At 42.4% G+C, this 18587-nt stretch overlaps 1 protein-coding gene across 1 annotated transcript in view; it reads left to right on the top strand.

Annotated features, from left to right (window-relative positions):
* Window positions 1–2090: 2090 nt before the first annotated feature.
* PCP4 (Purkinje cell protein 4) overlaps window positions 2091–18587 on the top strand; it is a 68442-nt gene continuing 51945 nt past the window's right edge. Inside the window, exon 1 of the mRNA XM_070387442.1 lies at window positions 2091–2175. Coding sequence (XP_070243543.1) covers window positions 2167–2175 — 9 coding nt within the window. The 5' untranslated portion in view covers window positions 2091–2166. The remainder of the gene's footprint in view (window positions 2176–18587) is intronic.

Here is an 18587-nt window from a genome sequence, read left to right on the forward strand (position 1 = left end):
CCAGTGGATGTTGGCAATTTGATTTCTGGCTCCAACACTCTGCAAAAGCCATGTACAAACCTCTTCTTAGATGGTGCCCAGAGGGGTTCTGTTCTCTCCTTTTACCTCACTTTATTCTTTGATATGAAGCTTATCAACCCTCCCTTTGGGAACTGGGGAGCTGCCAGCAATGCTAGGACCAAATTGGGCACACAATTTAAGGAGGCACCAGCTTTTAGGTTTGAGCAGGTGAAGCTCTGGCATTTGCAGGAACCTGAGAGTGAGTGCCTCCTTAAATTTTGTACCTGCCCTGCAGTCACCATTTCTTACTTCCTTCTCCAAACTCAGAAAGTAGCTTCTGTGGATCCAGCAGGTGGGGATTCAAACAGTAGGTCACCCAACTATTCCCAGGTCCCCCTAGGGTATCTGCATTTCAGGGTGGCTGTGAGGCAGAGTTGGTGGGACCTCACCCCCAAGCAGTCACTGTGGGTCATCTCCAGGCAGTGTGTAAGGATGATCTGGAAAGAACTTGGAGAGGATTAAGGTTTACGTGATTGTTGGCATGGAGAGGAGAGGGTGCCTGCTGGGAACAGGAAGCCTGGATAAAGAGGGCATAGAGGTGTCATGAAAGCCCTCTGGGGTGTCAGGTGAGAGAGGGAGGGGCTGTGGAGGAGGATGTTGGAGGGAGAGGCTGCTGGGGTGATGGCTGGATGGAAATGGAGGAGAGTCAGAGACAGGGCTCTGATTAACATCATTTCCACAAGCGAGTGTGGATAGAGTGTCTGTGCTCCAGGTGACAGGTGAAGCCCATGGCGCATCTGAGGATCATACTGTGGTACCCAGGTCCTCATTTATTTGTCTACACCAGCTGTTTGGTAGCCATCACTTGGATATGCTTGCATCTCTGGTGGGTCCTTTGCATGTGAGGTGTTACTCTTATTCTTTGAAGTATTTGCCATGAGAAGGCATTCTTGTTAGCATGCTGAGGCTCCTACTTGAATCTGGACCCAATTGAAGCCAGCAAGTTGCCGGCAGGTGTCCTGACTAGTGGTGGACCAAGGAGACAGGCAGCCACATGTATCTCAGGTCTGAGGATTGGCTGCATTCCCTTCTGTAACATCTGCCCTGTCAAAATCAAGGGCCCATGCAGATGCTGCTCAGGGTCTTAGCAGTCCAGTTCAGTTCAGTCGCTCAGTCGTGTCCGACTCTTTATGACCCCATGGCCTGCAGCACACCAGGCTTTCCTGTCCATCATCAACTCCTGGATTGCTGAAACTCATGTCCATTGAGTCGATGATGCCACCCAACCATCTCACCCTTTATCATCCCCTTCTCCTCCTGCCTTCAATTTTTCCCAGCATCAAGGTCTTTTCCAAGGAGTCAGTTCTTCACATCAGGTGGCCAAAGTATTGGAGTTTCAGCTTAGTAGTCCAGACCTGGGCAAAAGGATCTTCACTGCCAGGCTGGATGGGCAGATTCCAGGGTCAAAGCCAAGTCTTCTCCAGCACTGGTGAGGCTATCACAACCATAGGAATAGCTGGGGAGAGGGGGGATGCTGTCCTCTGAGGAGTCACAGTGTGACTCTCCAAGTCCATGACCCCAACTGCTCACTTCCTACCGCCGGAGATGAGAACCTGGGGCGCAGGCAGGCTGGCAGATTTGGGGTTGGAGAAAGAGGAGCAGAAAATATTCAACTCTCAAAGCTGAGATTGTGCTACGAAGGGCAGGCGCCTCCCAAGTAAACCAGGGGGTTGCTGGGTGACTAGCATCAGGATTTTCAGAACTGCTCTTCCTTCCAAAAACAAACCTTCTGCTCGCTGACATTGAAAGTGCATTTTCCAAGTATCTAAATCCCGTACCCCTTGGAATTATGGAGTGACAAATCTGTGATGATTTCTGTGCTTCCTACTTAGACTATCTTGTCATCTGTCCTTTCTTTCCCTCCCTGGTGGGGCTTGGAGCCCTGACCCAGCCTGCCTTTCTCCTTTGCTCCACTAGGTGGCCCTGGGAGCTCTCAGATATCTGCCAGGCGTTCAGACAGGTGAATGAATCTCATTGGCTCAGAGGAAGCATGATGCCACCGGGCAGCCCTTTTTAAGAGAAAAGCCAGAACGGGGAGCAGCGACCCCTGAGCAGTGCTCTCCGTGTGGCCGGTGGGGATACGGAGCTGCCCGTTGTTACAGCATCATGAGTGAGGTGAGTGGGGCTTCCACTCTGGGAGGGAAACCTGGGAGTGAGACGGGGCAAAGTTAGACTCAGAAGATGTGAAGGGCTTCCGAGTGGTGAGAGCATGTCAACCCTGGAGCTATTTACCTGGAAGACTGACTCTGTTCCTATCTGGGTTTGCATTGCAAGTGCAAAAATTGGTTAAGTTGCAACTTTTACAAATTAAAAATGAAAGGGATTCATTGTTTGCTTCTGATTGAACCGTGAGTTGGAAAGTGCTTTGGGATTTAGACCTCAGGAGAGAAGGCTGAGTGAGTGTTTTTAGTCTCTTGCAAAGATTTGTCCTCTTGCGGTGTGTGGGTCTTCACATATCTTCCTTGGTGGGTACCTTTTAGAATGTGAGCAGGCTGGCCATCTGGTGAAAGTCAGCCTTGGAAGAGAAGCAAGGGAAGGATTGCATTGCATGATCCTGTGGAAACCTTGCCTGTACAAACTACATCTGCAGTTAATCAGAGTAAAACCAGGAGAGAAATGCAAGTCCAGTGAACCACGAAAAATCTATGTGTATGGGTGTGTGGGTCTAAGATGGGAGAGACCCTGGGAGAAGAGGGGCTACAGTTTTCAACTGAAAGTCACTGCGCTGCATCTGTTTATGCAGAAGAGAGTTTGTTGGGGGGCAAACTGAATGCTCACTGTATTTTTAAAAAGATCGTATTCTCTATCTTTACAAAAAGGCAGATTTGGGGTTGTATAGCATCACCCTCTAATTTGCACTTGGTAACCAAGACAAATCCACTTTCATTTCCTTTTGGTTGGCACTTAAATCATTACTTTTTAGATCTTTTATTTTGTCTGTCTTTTTTTAACAGACGGGTGAACCTTTTTTGGAAATCTACAGTAAAATTAACAACTTTAAAAATAAAATGCTTCTTTCCTGCTTTCATATGTCTAATGGGTGACTTTTGATATAAAGGATTGCCTGCAATGCAGGAGACCCAGGTTTGATCCCTGGGTTGGGAAGATCCCCCGGAGAAGGGAATGGCAACCCCCTCCAGTATTTCTTGCCTGGAAAATCCCATGGACAGAGGAGCCTGGTGGGTTACAATCTATTGGGTCACAAAGAGTTGGACATGACTGAATGACTTACATATATATACATATACATATGTATATATATACAGTAAAATTAACAACTTCAGCAATAAAATGCCTCTTTCCAGCTTTCATTTTCCTGATGGGTGACTTTTGATACAAGCATGACAGGAAGACAGAGTAGGCAAAGCGTTATGAGATTTAGGAATTGGGTTTGGGATGGAGCCAAGGGCAAGGAGGAGGGCAAGTATGGATGGAAGAGGGGAAGGCAGGGTTATTCCAGCAGCAACAAGGGTGACCGCCATGGCAGCTCCTATTTGCCCAGCATCCTTAGAACCAAGCGGGGTATCTAGTTGTCTTATTTGAACTTCCTTACAACCCCGTGAATTAGAATAGAATTACCATGTACGTGCTAAGTTGCTTCAGTCTATCTGACTCTGTGTGACACTATGGACTTCAGCCTTCCAGGTTCTTCTGTCCATGAGATTCTCCAGGCAAGAATACTGAGGTGGGTTGCAGTGCTGTCCTCCAGGGGATCTTCCCGACTGAAGGTCTTATGTCTCCCGCGTTGGCGGGGGGTGGGGGGGAATCCTTCACCACTAGCGCCATCTGGGAATAAGTGGGTGCTGTTATGATTCCCAACTGATGGATGAGGAAACTGAGGCACAGGTCAAGGTCAGTTGGCTCAAAGCCACCGGCTCGTGAAGGGTAGAATCAGGACTTGGGTGGGTCTTGATGTCCAAACGGCACATGGAATTTCCTGGTCCATGTGAACAATGGGTGCCAGAGAAGAAAGAGGTGGACAGAGGGGGTGAGGGTGGGGGGCGAGGCCAGGAAGCTGGGCCTCCTGGTCCTGAATGTTCACTTAAGGGGCTTTCTGCAGACTCAACGGAGATTCTAGAAGCTTCTCTGTTTGCACCAGCTCACCTTGCTTGTGAGTAGCAGGAACAACTGTGTGGAGTGGGGTTTTCATATACAATTTAATAGGTTCATATAGAAGGGCTTGGAAACCTGTGCAGCCCAGGGCCCTCCCTGTGTTCAATCAGGTTGGCTAAAGGGGACTCTTCAGGAGTGGGGAACTTCCTGCTGGTTCTCCCCTCTGGCTGTCACCCCCATCTTTACCAGAGTCTCCTTGCTCAGCATCTGGAGCTTTCTAGAATGCCTCAGCTTGGCAGTGTTCACTTAACTGTGGGTCCTCAGGGAGACAGCAAGTATCCCAGAGCTCACCCATCATTAGGATCACAACCTCATTTCTGCTGAACCTGTAATTAGGGCAGTTCTGCAACCACAGCCCTGCCCCCCAGCATCTGTCAGATGCCTTGCTGGGCTCTTCCAAGAACTCTGCCTCTTTCCTTGAATGTTGATAAACTCCCACAGTGTCTCACACCTTGACTTCCCTTTGCTGTCACCCGCCTCAATCCAGCATTCCCCCTCACCCCCGCCACCTTTCTCCCTCCTACACGGGTTCCCCGCTCAGGTCCCATGCAGCCCCGTCCTCAGGGTGACCAGCTCCCTGACTCATCTCCCAGTTTCTTGGGAGTGTTCTCCTTGGAGAGTGGGAATTGGTCCTTTGACTCAAACTTAAATCTACTTAAAATGTTTCATAAAGTTGAACAGAAACTCCTTTCTGGGTAGAGGACTGAATCTCCCCTTCTTCCTCCTCAAGCTTTTCTTTAGTTAAATGAATTCCATGTGGCTTCCGGTTTTAATAACTCTCAGGTGGGTGTGGATTTCAGATGATCATTTACTTACCCATGTAACTAATTACCCCAGAGAGCCAAAGCAGTGGATTTTCTCAGACTTTCCTACGACTTTGGGTTTTATTTGAGTCTGATGGGCACCTCATTCCTGCTCCAGATGTTCGGGTTTATCTCCTGCTCTAGAAATTCTGAGGTTCACAGCTGGGCTGGGAGGAGAGGCTCCCCAGTGGCTAAATGCTCCCCAGAGTGGGCTCTCTTGAGTTCTTGCAGCCTTTCATGAGCCTGCAGCTTGATTCAAATTGGGTGACTTTAGGACAACACAACATCTTCTTTTCCCCTTTTGACAACACTTTATGGGGGAAATGGCATGTGATTGAAAAGAGAAGCTCACGTGTAGCAAGGCAAGTAAAGTCCAAATTTAGGGCAACGTGACAGAGTGGAGGTGGTTGGCGGGGGTGTCTAATTTACATTTCGGTATTAAAGTGTGTCAGAGGTGCCTGGAGCAATCTACGAGATGAGCTGCAAGATCACTTAGCAGGGATTAAGATGCAAGCTTAGGTACATTTGCTGGATCAGAAATCCTAACCACCACGGCTGACGTTTACAAAATGCATTCTCATCTTTCCCCACCGGATTTCTCACATAGGGAGAAGAAAAAGGCTCCCTTTGTTTAGTGACCTAATAATACCATGTGAAATAAGTTCTGCCAATAATGACAGTCAGTCCCATTTTCTCATTCAGGTGTCTTTTTAAGTTCCTTTTCAAAAGAACTGATTTAGTAGAGCCAGGAGCAAGAATGTACCGCATAACGGCACATGTTTGGAGAGTGGCTTTGCAAAATGACATGTACTTTTTGTGAGGCGGTGAGGTGTTCCCCATTGCATAATACATCCTTGACAGCTGTGAATTAGACTTGAAACCCTTTTGGGAAAGTGTTCTCCTGACCCTTCCTTGTTGCTGTTCCTGGTCTCTTTTCTAGCATCGGTTTCAGTGGAATGTTGCAATTTGGTGCCAGGTTTCTGGGCCTTTCTCCCATCCAGACTTGGCGATGACAATAAGACTGTACCTGTCCAGGGCTGGTTTGAACACAAGGAGGAATTAAAGGGCAAATCTTTAGACCTTCATGTGTATCCCAGGTGGCACTGGTGGTAAGGAACCTTCCTGTCAATGCAGGAGATGTAAAAGAAGCAGGTTCGAGCCCTGAGTTGGGAAGATCCTCTGGAGAAGGAAATGGTAAACCGCTCCAGTATTCTTGCCTGGAAAATTCCATGGACAGAGGAGCCTGGAAGGCTACAGTCCTTGGGGTCACAAAGAGTTGGACATGACTGAGCAGAGACCTACACAGTGTATCCTTAGCGCTGAATCAGAAGCTACTTGCCTGATACACTAAATCTCTGAAGCAAGAAGCAAACAGTGAACCACATTGTTTTGGAAAGAGACTGCCAGGGGGAAGCTCTGCCACTTATATCAGGGGTAGAGGGGATGGACAAGACATGACTTCATTTTTCAAAGGTAGCCATTGGTTTAAAATTTGCATTTGACACTGGTTTAGGGTTTACTTAACCAGCATTCAGGGTAATCCTTTGGAGAGAGAAATATTAAGATAAAACAGGTCTAAAGTGAAAATTAGTATAGTTCTGTGTTTCCTATGATGTAACAGTAAGCTGAAACAGATGCCAATGTGTGAGTAATAGGTTTGCAAGGAACTGTATAATTTAGACCAGTTAAGCACAGATACTGAGGATACCTGCATAAAATATGGATTTTGCAACTGGCCTCAAAGGCTTAGCAGGAAAAGGTCAAATGAAAATTCAACTTCTTAGGCAATTTTAACCTCACTTGCAGATGGCCCTGCAGCTGAGATACAGGAAGACCCAGCAAGATGCTTATGGTTTTGCTGGATCATAGAATGATAGATGTTCTAAATGGGGACATTAGGTCTAGAAAGACTCCAATTACAACTTGGGTCTGAGGTTCAACATTTCCTAAGTAGGAAGAGGCCAGTGAAGCAAGAATGTGTGTTTGTTCAGCTGATGATGGTAATGGATTGCTCTAAGATTGATTTCCCCAATCCTGCATTTCATTAACAGAAGCTGTGGGATTAAGAAGTCTCATTGTTTTTCTCTCTTGAATTCTAAGAATGACAGAATGCAAGATGTATGATATTTTTTAGAAAGAAAAATTGAATAAATGACTCACAATTAGAGGTTTAGTGGAATAATGTGATCAAGATGAAGAGGAAACATGGGCTTTTGTAATGGAAAGTACCTTGAATGTATGATGAACACGTTCTCTGCATTATTTTTAAAAATTCTAATTTCTGCTCTCAGAGCTCTGTCAGAAGAGTTTTCAGAGGTGGAAGGCATTCGCACTTTGTTTGGCGTCTTTCTGTTCTTGGTTCACTGGCCACACTGGACTATTTGAACATCTGAATAACATCATGAACCCAAGCTTGGGGCTTTCCATTACTTTAGAATGACTTTCTAGAAAAGGCTTCAGAGTAGGGAATAGAAAGATTGTAGGGGATGCATATGCACAGGTTTATATTGTATTTGATTGATATTTTTATAAAACAGTGCCTTAAAGATCATGTTGTTAAAGTGTTATCTTAATCTGTCTGGGCTGCTGCAATAAAATACCACAGACTGAGTGGCTTATAAAAAATAGAAATTTATTGCTCACAGTGCTGGAAGCTGGTAGTCTGAGATCAGGGTGTGGGCATCCTCAGGTGATGGGTCTCTTCTGGGTTGCAGATTTCCCACTGTATCCTCACCTATTGGAAGGGGCAAGAGAGTCTTCTGGGGTCTTTTTGATATAGGCACTAATTCCATTTATAGGCTTCCCAGGTGGCTCAGCAGTAAAAGAATCCACTTGCAATGCAGGCAAGAATACTGGAGTGGGTTGCCATGGTCCTTAGAGCATCCCTATTATACTGGACTGTTTAAATATGGCTATTAAATCCCTGGGCTTCCCATGTGGCACTAGAGGTAAAGAATCTGCCTGCCAATGCAGGAGACACAGGAGATGTGGGTTCTATCCCTAGGTTGGGATGATCCTCTGGAGAAGGAAATGGCAACCCATTCCAGTATTCTTGTCTGGAAAATCCCATGGACAGAGGAACCTGGCAGGCTATAGTCCATGGGGTTGCAAAGAATCAGACACGGCTTAGCAACTAAACAACAAACAATGACAAAATCTCATTCATGAGGGTTCCAACCTCACAACCTAATCACCTCCTAATGCCATCACCTTTGGGTGTTATGATTTCAACATTCGAATTTTGGCGGAACACAAACATCCAGACCATAACTAGTATGGGCTGCATTTTATGTATTAGAATTATCCTACCTGGACTGTGAACTTTCTGATGTCATCCACAGACCCAGCTCCTGGGTGTGGCACTTGGGGATGTTCAGTTACTGGATGAATCAGATCAAATGGCTTTTGGGGGTCTGGATTTATCAGTTATTATAACCAACAGACCAGCACCTTCTTTTCTAACTGTTGAGATTTGTGGTCTGGGTAGATTTGGAGAGAAAAATTTCTCTCTTTTGTTCTTTACCTCCAGGTTTGAAACCTGTGTTTGCCATTTAAATCCTTTTAAATTGGAAATGGGTGCATTGTTACACATGTCAAATAAACACTTTCATGGCTGGCAAAGAAAATGAGAAAAAAATCAGAAGAATCTCAATAGAAAGAACTCTTGACATTTGGGAAAATGTCAAGGAAAATAGGGAGCTGAAGGAAGAATGGAGAATTCTAATATCCTTCAGTTTGGGGCCTTTCTCCTTTGAGACTATTTTGCTTCAAATAAGTTCTGTGAAATTCAGACAAAAGCAATGATAGCCCAAGGTGGCAGAGCTCACTTCTACCTTGAAAAAGACCCATTGTTTTTGAAATATAAAGTCAATTAGACAGTTAGGGGTTAAGGGTGAATAAGAAATAGTCCAAACTGATCTTTAGTAAGTTAGCTCCATATGCCCAATCATAGTCAAACCATAAATTCTGGAATATTGTTGAAGGCACAATATAGAATACAGAAAGCAAGCTGTGTATTTAAATATTATAATTAATACTTAAAATGAAGCCCCGATGTTAATACTAAATAAAACAAATAGTTCAATTATAGTTGCATATTCATACCATAATAGTTAAGGGAATGCCAATGTTAATATTCATTAAAACAAACATTTTAAACTATAGTTGTGTGTTTAAATTTTCAGGTTACTTTATATTTGAAATAGGAATATAGGACAATTCATATGCAAAAGACATCAACTCATATTTGTTCTCCTGGAAGCTGAATGTTGAATTATGAATCCGGGATACTGTGCAGTCCGTGGAGTTTGTGTCCATTTTCCTATATTCCCTACTCATAAGCTACTTACCAGTCTTCCAGTCTTCGGAATGAAGTGAGGTATAAATAATCAATGGCAAAATGCTGTTCATTTGATTTAATATAGGTGCCTTTTGGATATGGATACATGACTGTATCAGGTGGCGCTGTGGTAAAGAATCCACCTTCCAGTGCAGGAGACACAAAAGACATGGGTTCAATCCTGGGTTGGAAAGATCCCTCCACTCCAGTATTCTAGTCTGGAAAATTCCATGGACAGAAGAGACTTGTGGGCTGCAGTCCATGGGGTCACAAGGAGTTGGACACGAATGAGCACGCACACGAGAATGTTGTGTGGCTCATGGTTCTGTGACATAAGCCAAACAAGCTTGCCACACCCATCAAAGGTCCAGGCCTATAAACCAGCATCTCTTTCAGGGCTCTTTTACGTGAACAATGAGTTACCCATTACAGGCATCAATCTGCTTGAACGTCATTTGTGCCTTGCAAATAGCCCTAAATTTATGCTTCAGAATCTCACTGAAATACTTCTCATTCATTTCTGAAAGGGAAACGCATGGCCATATTTATAACATTGTCCATGGAAAAATCAATCACCCACTAAATGCCATTATTTTATATTTTGCTCTCAAGCTGCCAGTTTATAAATAAAAGGAAGACAAATTAGAATCATAAAACAGGAAGGTAATCATCCACAGATTGAAAATGGCCTTGCAGGACATCTAAGCCAAGAAGTATGAAATGATGGAACTTTCGAATGGGGCCATTTTCATACCATAATGGAGCTATAATGGAGAACAGGGGGTCCTTTGTTCTGAGTGGTTTTCCCTCTCCAGTTTGAGGACAATGGTGGGTTTTCCAAGACTGAAATATGTCAAGTCATCCATAGAGCAATCTTTCACCCAATGGCCTGGAATGTCTTCTGCATGTTAGTTTTTAAAATACTTGTTTATGATGATTTGACAGGTAAGTTTGTATCTGGGTTGACCAGAGATTATGCTTTTCCAGCTATTACAGTCCAAAGCTGCTGTGGAATGACTCAGTGAAAGAAATGGTCATCTGCTTCCATAATGCTACACCTGTGCCATGGCCAAAGTTCTAATGAAGTGACTAGTTACTTTGTTGTTGTTTTTGGTTACCTATTTTAAATATAGAAGTGTGTACATGTCAATCACAAACTCCCAATTTATTCTTCCTCCAACCCCATCCTCTTGGTAACCATTCAGTTCAGTTCAGTTGCTCAGTTGTGTCCGACTCTTTGCGACTCCTGGAGCTTGCTCAAATTCATGTCCATCGAGGCAGTGATGCCATCCAAGCATCTCATCTTCTGTCATCCCCTTCTCCTGCCTTCAATCTTTCTTAGCATCAGAGTCTTTTCCAATGAGTCAGTTCTTTGCATCAGGTGGCCAAACTATTGGAGCTTCAGCTTCAACATCAGTCCTTCCAATGAATATTCAGGACTGATTTACTTTAGGATTGACTGTTTTGATCTCCTTGCAGTCTAAGAGACTCTCAAGAGTCTTCTCAGTAACCATAAGGTCATATTATATTTTAATTTTATGCAATGACTGAGAAAAGGACACCAGAGATTGACAATAGACCATGCATTAACATTGATCTTAACCAAACAGGAGGTAAAGATAAAGAAATAAGCTCTTTCTTACTCTCAAGATCTTTTTTGAAAATTTTTTAGCCAATCACTTTTCTGTATACCATGTGGCTAAGTTCCAATGTTTAAAAACTAATTTATAAATAACACTTAATTTAAGATTCTTAGGTATCAGTTCAGTTCAGTCGTTCAGTCATGTCCGACTCTTTGTGACCCTATGGGCTGCAGCATACCAGGCCTCCCTGTCCATCACCAACTCCCAGAGTTTACTCAAACTCATATCCATTGAGTCAGTGATGCCATCCAACCATCTCATCCTCTGTCTTCCCCTTCTCCTCCTGCTTTCAATCTTTCCCAGCATCAGGGTCTTTTCAAATGAGTCAGCTCTTCGCTTCAGGTGGCCACAGTATTGGAGTTTCATCTTCAGCATCAGTCTCTCCAATCAACACCCAGGACTGATCTCCTTTAGGATGGACTGGTTGTATCTCCTTGTAGTACAAGGGTTTCTCAAGAGTCTTTTCCAACACCACAGTTCAAAAGTATCAATTCTTCTGTGCTCAGCTTTCTTTATAGTCCAACTCTCACATCCATACATGACTACTGGAAAAACCATAGCTTTAACTAGACAGACCTTTGTTGGCAAAGTAATGTCTCTGCTTTTTAATATGCTGTCCAGGTTAGTCATAGCTTTTCTTCCAAGGAGCAGGTGTCTTTTAATTTCATGGCTGCAGTCACTATCTGCAGTGATTTGGGAGCCCCCAAAATTAAAATATCTCACTGTTTCCACTGTTTATCCATCTATTTGCCATGAAGTGATAGGACCGGATGCCATGATCTTAGTTTTCTGAATGTTGAGCTTTAAGCCAAGTTTTTCACTCTCCTCTTTCACTTTTATCAAGAGGCTCTTCAGTTCTTCTTCACTTTCTGCCAGAAGGGTGGTGTCATCTGCATATCTGAGGTTATTGATATTTCTCCTGGCAATCTTGATTCCAGCCTGTGCTTCTTCCAGCCCAGTGTTTCTCATGACGTACTCTGCATATAAGTTAAATAAGCAGGGTGACAATATACAGCCTTGACGTACTCCTTTTCCTATTTGGAACCAGTCTGTTGTTCCATGACCAGTTCTAACTGTTGCTTCCTGACCTATCATTTCCTTATTAAGTAGTATTCACTGTTTCCTTTACACTCCCTCATGGTCTAGTGGTTCGGATTCAGCTCTCCCACTGCCGTGGCCAGGGTTTGATTCCTGGTCAAGAAAAACTTTCTTCCTAGGCTTCCCAGGTGGCACTAGTGGTAAAGAACCCACTGCTAGTGCAGGAGACATAAGAGACATAGGTTCAGTCCCTGGGTTGGGAAGATCTGGAGAAGGAAGTGGGCAACCCACTCCAGTATTCTTGCCTGGAGAATCCCATGGACAGAGGAGCCTGGTGGGCTACAGTCTATAGGATTGCAAAGAGTTGGATATGACTGAAGAGACTTAGCATGCATTGTTTAATTATGAATTGTTAGGAAATTATCACTTTATTTTCTTGAGCATGGCAAGATGGCTAATTGTACCTAGGCTTTTATTTTTCACATTTCCCCACACATATCTGAAGAGCAAAAAAATCTGTGAGGCCATAAATTGGTCCAGTTGTGAGCCTGAGAACATCCAAAATGGTGGTCTCCTCTTTTGGGAGAGGTGAGACATCAAGTAGACAGGTGTTGACACAAACCTGCCTACATCCGAGATGGAGGAGCATGTTGAGCCCTGTTTGAGAATCCTCTTATTTCATATGTCTCAAAGAGCTGCAGATGGAAATGCCACAAGCAAAACTTCAAACCATTATGCTATAGAAACCCCTTCCTGAAACAATTCAAGGTGGTTTTGAAATGATTCTGTTCTCTTCCTAGTGAAACTATTGCTATCCTGCCCTTTCTTTTCTTTGACTTTTCCATTAGCTGTTGGTATTCTAATAATAACCACCCACAAGTGTTTAAAGTAACATTCAAAGCTTATCAGCTTCCAAGAAACTGTCTCTGCAGTCCTCCTGTGGATTCATGACAGACCAATGGCATGGTGTCCATGGTGACCATGGATATCCATCCTCAAGGAGAGTAGTCTTCAAAGATTTTGACAGTGTATCCTCTCAGGAAAAAAGTTGGAGCATGCATTCGTAATAATTTTTTATTTACTTACTTTATAATAATTTACCCAGTATTCTTGCCTGAGAAATTCCATGGACAGAGGAGCCTGGTGGGCTACAGTCCTTGGGGTCACGAGAGTCAGACATGACTGAGTGACTTTCACTTCACTTAGTGCAGGCTTATGTGCTCATATAGTAAGTGCAGCCATAAAACATACAAAAATAAACCTTAAAATGGACAAGAATATGATGAGATAAACTAGATATTTTGTTAATTGTGATGATGGCTTTATTAACCCTGATCAAGATTTCCAAGCACCATATATACTTGTGAGAGGTAATTGCTGGTGGAAGGTATAAAAATCTTTAACTCAAATAGTGTTGTTAACTGTACTTCTTTTGAGCTGAATTTGTTGATTGTGTTTTTAAGCTCATGTTGGTGCTTGTGAAGCCATTCTGATAGGAGAATGGTTAGGTAGCAATTTCACTGTTTCCTTTTGCTGGCAGTAATATTATCTTCAATCTGTGAAGATTTTATGTAGGAATTTTTTTATTCCTGTAGAGAATACATACCATAAAATTTACCATCTTATTCATTTTCAAGTGTATAATTCTGCAGTGTTGTCTATTTACATTATTGAAGCAGATCTCCTACTTTCTTATCTTGTAAAATTGAAATTCTACCCTTTAAACATCTCCCCCTTTGCCTCCCTCTCTCCCGTGTTAACCAGCTTTCTGCTTTCTGTCTCAATGAATTTGACTAAGCACCACGTAGAAGTGTAATTATACAATGTTTGTCTTTTTGTGACAGGCTTGTTTCACCTATCATCATGTCCTCAAGTTCCTCTATGTTGTATCGTGACTATGCAGGAATTTTTAAAGACACTTACCCACTATGGGGAAATTAGGTTGGTTAAGGGTAAACTGTATAAATATAAATCCTCTTACCAGAGCACCAGGAACTGCAGTGAAGCACATAGTGCTATTCGGAGAGCAATTCAAGAGTAAGGATGTCGTAGAAAGCAAACTCATGCTTACCAAAGGGGAAAGTGGGGTGAGAGTGATAAATTAGGAGCTTAGGCTTAGCAGACACACACTACTATATATAAAAGAGATAAACAACAAGGTCCTATTGTGTAGCACAGGGAACTACATTCAATATCTCATAATAATGGAAAGATTCTGAAACAATATAGCACACCCCCCCACACACACACCCACCCACCCACACACACGCACACACACACATATAATATATATAATAGTGGTAAAGAACCTGCCCCACTTCAGTACTGTTGCCACTCCAGAACTCTTGCTCAGAGGATCTCATGAACAGAGGAGGCTGGCAGGCTACTGTCCACAGGGTTGCAAAGAGTCAAACATGACTGAAGCAACTTATGTCTGAATCACTTTGCTGTACACATGAAACTAACATAATATTGTAAATCAACTATGCTTCAGTTTGGGCTTCCCTTGTGGCTCAGCTGGTAAAGAATATCCCTGCAATGAGGGAGACCTGAGTTCGATCCCTGGGTTGGGAAGATCCCCTGGAGAAGGGAAAGGCTACCCACTTCAGTATTCTGGCCTGGAGAATTCCATGGACTGTATAGTCCATGGAGTCGCAGAGAGTCAGACACAACTGAGCAACTTTCACTTTCACACTTCAATTTATGTACTCCAGTGTTCATTGCAACACAATTTACAATAGCCAGGATATAGAAACAACCTAGATGTCCACTGACAGATGAATGGATAAAGAAGATGTGGTGTGTGTGTGTGTATATATATATATATATATATATATAAAATGAAATATTACTCAGCCAATAAAAGGAACAAATTTGAGTCAGTTGAAGTGAGATGGATGAATGGGTGAAACCAATGCAACATTACAAAGCAATTATCCTCCAACTAAAATGTAAAAAAACTATACTTCAATTAAAAAAATAGGATGGGCTAGAGTGAGGTAGTTCTGAACAATCCTCAGTTGTGGGATTCTCACTCTTTCCCACACACAAATGATGATGTCGGTATCAATCCAGATATTAGTTATTGATAATATCTGATTTCCTTCTTACTGATCTTAGATTGTAAAGTGATATAACTAGACATTCTGGAGTTCTCTTCACCATGCATGGTTGTAAGTGTTGAGCACCTTACAACCCCAGAGGGGCCATCCACACCACAGTTAGTGTCAATGGCATTCCCTGAATCTGCACAGTGCACAGCCTGTGTGGCTGAACATGGTGGTTCTGCCTTTCCAGGGGTGTGACCAGCTTGCTTAAAGACTCTTGACCTAGAGAAAGATGATCATTTCTTTTTTTTTTTTTAATTTTATTTTATTTTTAAACTTTACATAATTGTATTAGTTTTGCCAAATATCAAAATGAATCTGCCACAGGTATACATGTGTTCCCCATCCTGAACCCTCCTCCCTCCTCCCTCCCCATACCATCTCTCTGGGTCGTCCCAGTGCACTAGCCCCAAGCATCCAGTATTGTGCATCGAACCTGGACTGGCAACTCATTTCTTACATGATATTTTACATGTTTCAATGTCATTCTCCCAAATCTTCCCACCCTCTCCCTCTCCCACAGAGTCCATAAGACTGTTCTATACATCAGTGTCTCTTTTGCTGTCTCGTACACCGGGTTATTGTTACCATCTTTCTAAATTCCATATATATGCGTTAGTATACTGTATTTATGTTTTTCCTTCTGGCTTACTTCACTCTGTATAATAGGCTCCAGTTTCATCCACCTCATTAGAACTGATTCAAATGTATTCTTTTTAATGGCTGAGTAATACTCCATTGTGTATATGTACCACAGCTTTCTTATCCATTCATCTGCTGATGGGCATCTAGGTTGCTTCCATGTCCTGGCTATTATAAACAGTGCTGCGATGACCATTGGGGTACATGTGTCTCTTTCCCTTCTGGTTTCCTCAGTGTGTATGCCCAGCAGTGGGATTGCTGGATCATAAGGCAGTTCTATTTCCAGTTTTTGAAGGAATCTCCACACTGTTCTCCATAGTGGCTGTACTAGTTTGCATTCCCACCAACAGTGTAAGAGGGTTCCCTTCTCTCCACACCCTCTCCAGCATTTATTATTTGTAGACTTTTGGATCGCAGCCATTCTGACTGGTGTGAAATGGTACCTCATAGTGGTTTTGATTTGTATTTCTCTGATAATGAGTGATGTTGAGCGTCTTTTCATGTGTTTGTTAGCCATCTGTATGTCTTCTTTGGAGAAATGTCTATTTAGTTCTTTGGCCCATTTTTTGATTGGGTCGTTTATTTTTCTGGAGTTGAGCTGTAGGAGTTGCTTGTATATTTTTGAGATTAGTTGTTTGTCAGTTGCTTCATTTGCTATTATTTTCTCCCATTCTGAAGGCTGTCTTTTCACCTTGCTAATAGTTTCCTTTGATGTGCAGAAGCTTTTAAGGTTACTTAGGTCCCATTTGTTTATTTTTGCTTTTATTTCCAATATTCTGGGAGGTGGGTCATAGAGGATCCTGCTGTGATGTATGTCAGAGAGTGTTTTGCCTATGTTCTCCTCTAGGAGTTTTATAGTTTCTGGTCTTACGTTTAGAACTTTAATCCATTTTGAGTTTATTTTTGTGTATGGTGTTAGAAAGTGGTCTAGTTTCATTCTTTTACAAGTGGTTGACCAGATTTCCCAGCACCACTTGTTAAAGAGAAGATGATCATTTCTATGGCCTTGCTTAGAATTCAGAGAATTAAAGGAGGCCCTATATTCATTTCATTCCAAATAGTCATTTAAAATAGGGAACTGAGTACCCCTAGGCTGATTTTATTCAAAATCACAGAGGTTCTTAAGGAAAAGTCAGGCTAGGTTTCACTTACACCTTTCCTATCCTATTAAATTGCTCATTTTCTGACATATCCTAGATATAGCCCAATTTCTTTTATACCTGTCCCAGTTCCATTTAGGACTTGGGCATGAAATACATTAAAAATAATACTGTCCTTTTTTTTCATTTCCAGTCTTGAATTAAAAAAGAACAACCACAGAAATCTTGACAAAGTCATTCTTTCCTTCACTAGGGCTTCTACTTTGCTTGTAGAGATTTAACTTTCCACTCCAACCCCCTCAATCCTCCCACCCCAGTCTCACATGAAGTTGGTAAATGTCAGTATTGCTACTCTTGTGCAATATCATGGAGGTCTCTACCCACAAAGTTTTCTTCTGCGTCACCTGGCAGTTTCCCTGACTTAGAGTTTATACCAGTGGCCTTCATTCCTTGCCTTACCTCCCTGGCTCTGTTTGAATGTGTAAGACCATTCTGAACTCTCAATAAAAACTCTTAGAAAATGTTTGCTCAGGGAACAGAGTCCCTTTCTATGGTCAAAACTACTGCACATACAGGCAATCCTTGGAGGTATTTCGGGTTCAGTTCCAGACCACCATGATAAAGCAAAAATCTCAATAAAGCAACTCACAGAAACATTTTTGTTTCCCAGTGCATATAGAAGTGATGTTTACACCATACTGTGGTCTATTAAGCGTGCAATAGCATTATGACTAGGAAAAATTGCATACCTTAATTTAAAAGTATTGGTAAAAAGATGGTAGCCATCACCTGAGCCTTCTGAGAGTTGTAATCATTTTGCCATACTCACATCAAAGATGACTGATCACAGATCACCATGACAATATAATAACAATAATAAAAAAGTTTAAACATTGTGAGGATTACCAAAATGTGACACAGAGACACAAAGTGAGCAAATGCTGTTGGAAAAAATGATGCCAATAGACTTGCTTCACGCAAGATTGCCACCAACATTCCACTTGTAAAAAGTACGATATTAGCAAAGTATAATAAAACAAGGTATGACTGTAATCAGTAATCACTTATCTTGTCAAATTTCTGTCTGCCTTCTAGATTATAAACCTTTAAAATACAGATATTGTGTCTTCTACACTCTTTCTTCTCTCCAGCACGTACCATTCAACCACATTGATGAAGAATCCTTTATACGCTGGACATTATGCTGGGTGAACAGACCCCACCCCTCAAAGAGTTTATAGGCTAGAGGGGGAGATAGGATCACATAAAGTTAACTGAATGAGAGGGGCCATACAGAGTAGAGGTCTACTCACTGTATAAACCAAGTGTCAGGGAAGCATTGGTTAGGTCATTGTGCTGGCCTGGGAAAGGGAAGAAGGGCGTGATCAGGAAAACTTCCCCGAAGAGTCAGTGCTGACAAAAGCAGGGCTCAAAACATGTTGGTTGAATAACTATACCTAACTAAAAACAATACCTAACTAATGGTTCAACTTAAAAGTCATATATGTTAGAACCACATGTTTAGCAGTCATGAAGTCCAGTGAATAGATACACATCTATTAGGATATTGTTCAGTTATCCCTAGGTATCCAAGGAGGATTATTTCCAGGACCACCCTGTCCATGGATGGTTACCAATCCAAAGATGCTCCTTATATAAAGTTCCTTATACAAAATGGCATAATATTTGTATATAAGCTACCCATGTCTTCCCATGTACTTTAAATCATCTCTAGATTACTT

The sequence above is a fragment of the Bos mutus genome, chromosome 1 (genome assembly GCF_027580195.1).
Source record: "Bos mutus isolate GX-2022 chromosome 1, NWIPB_WYAK_1.1, whole genome shotgun sequence".
In the NCBI taxonomy this organism is placed as follows: Eukaryota; Metazoa; Chordata; class Mammalia; order Artiodactyla; family Bovidae; genus Bos; species Bos mutus.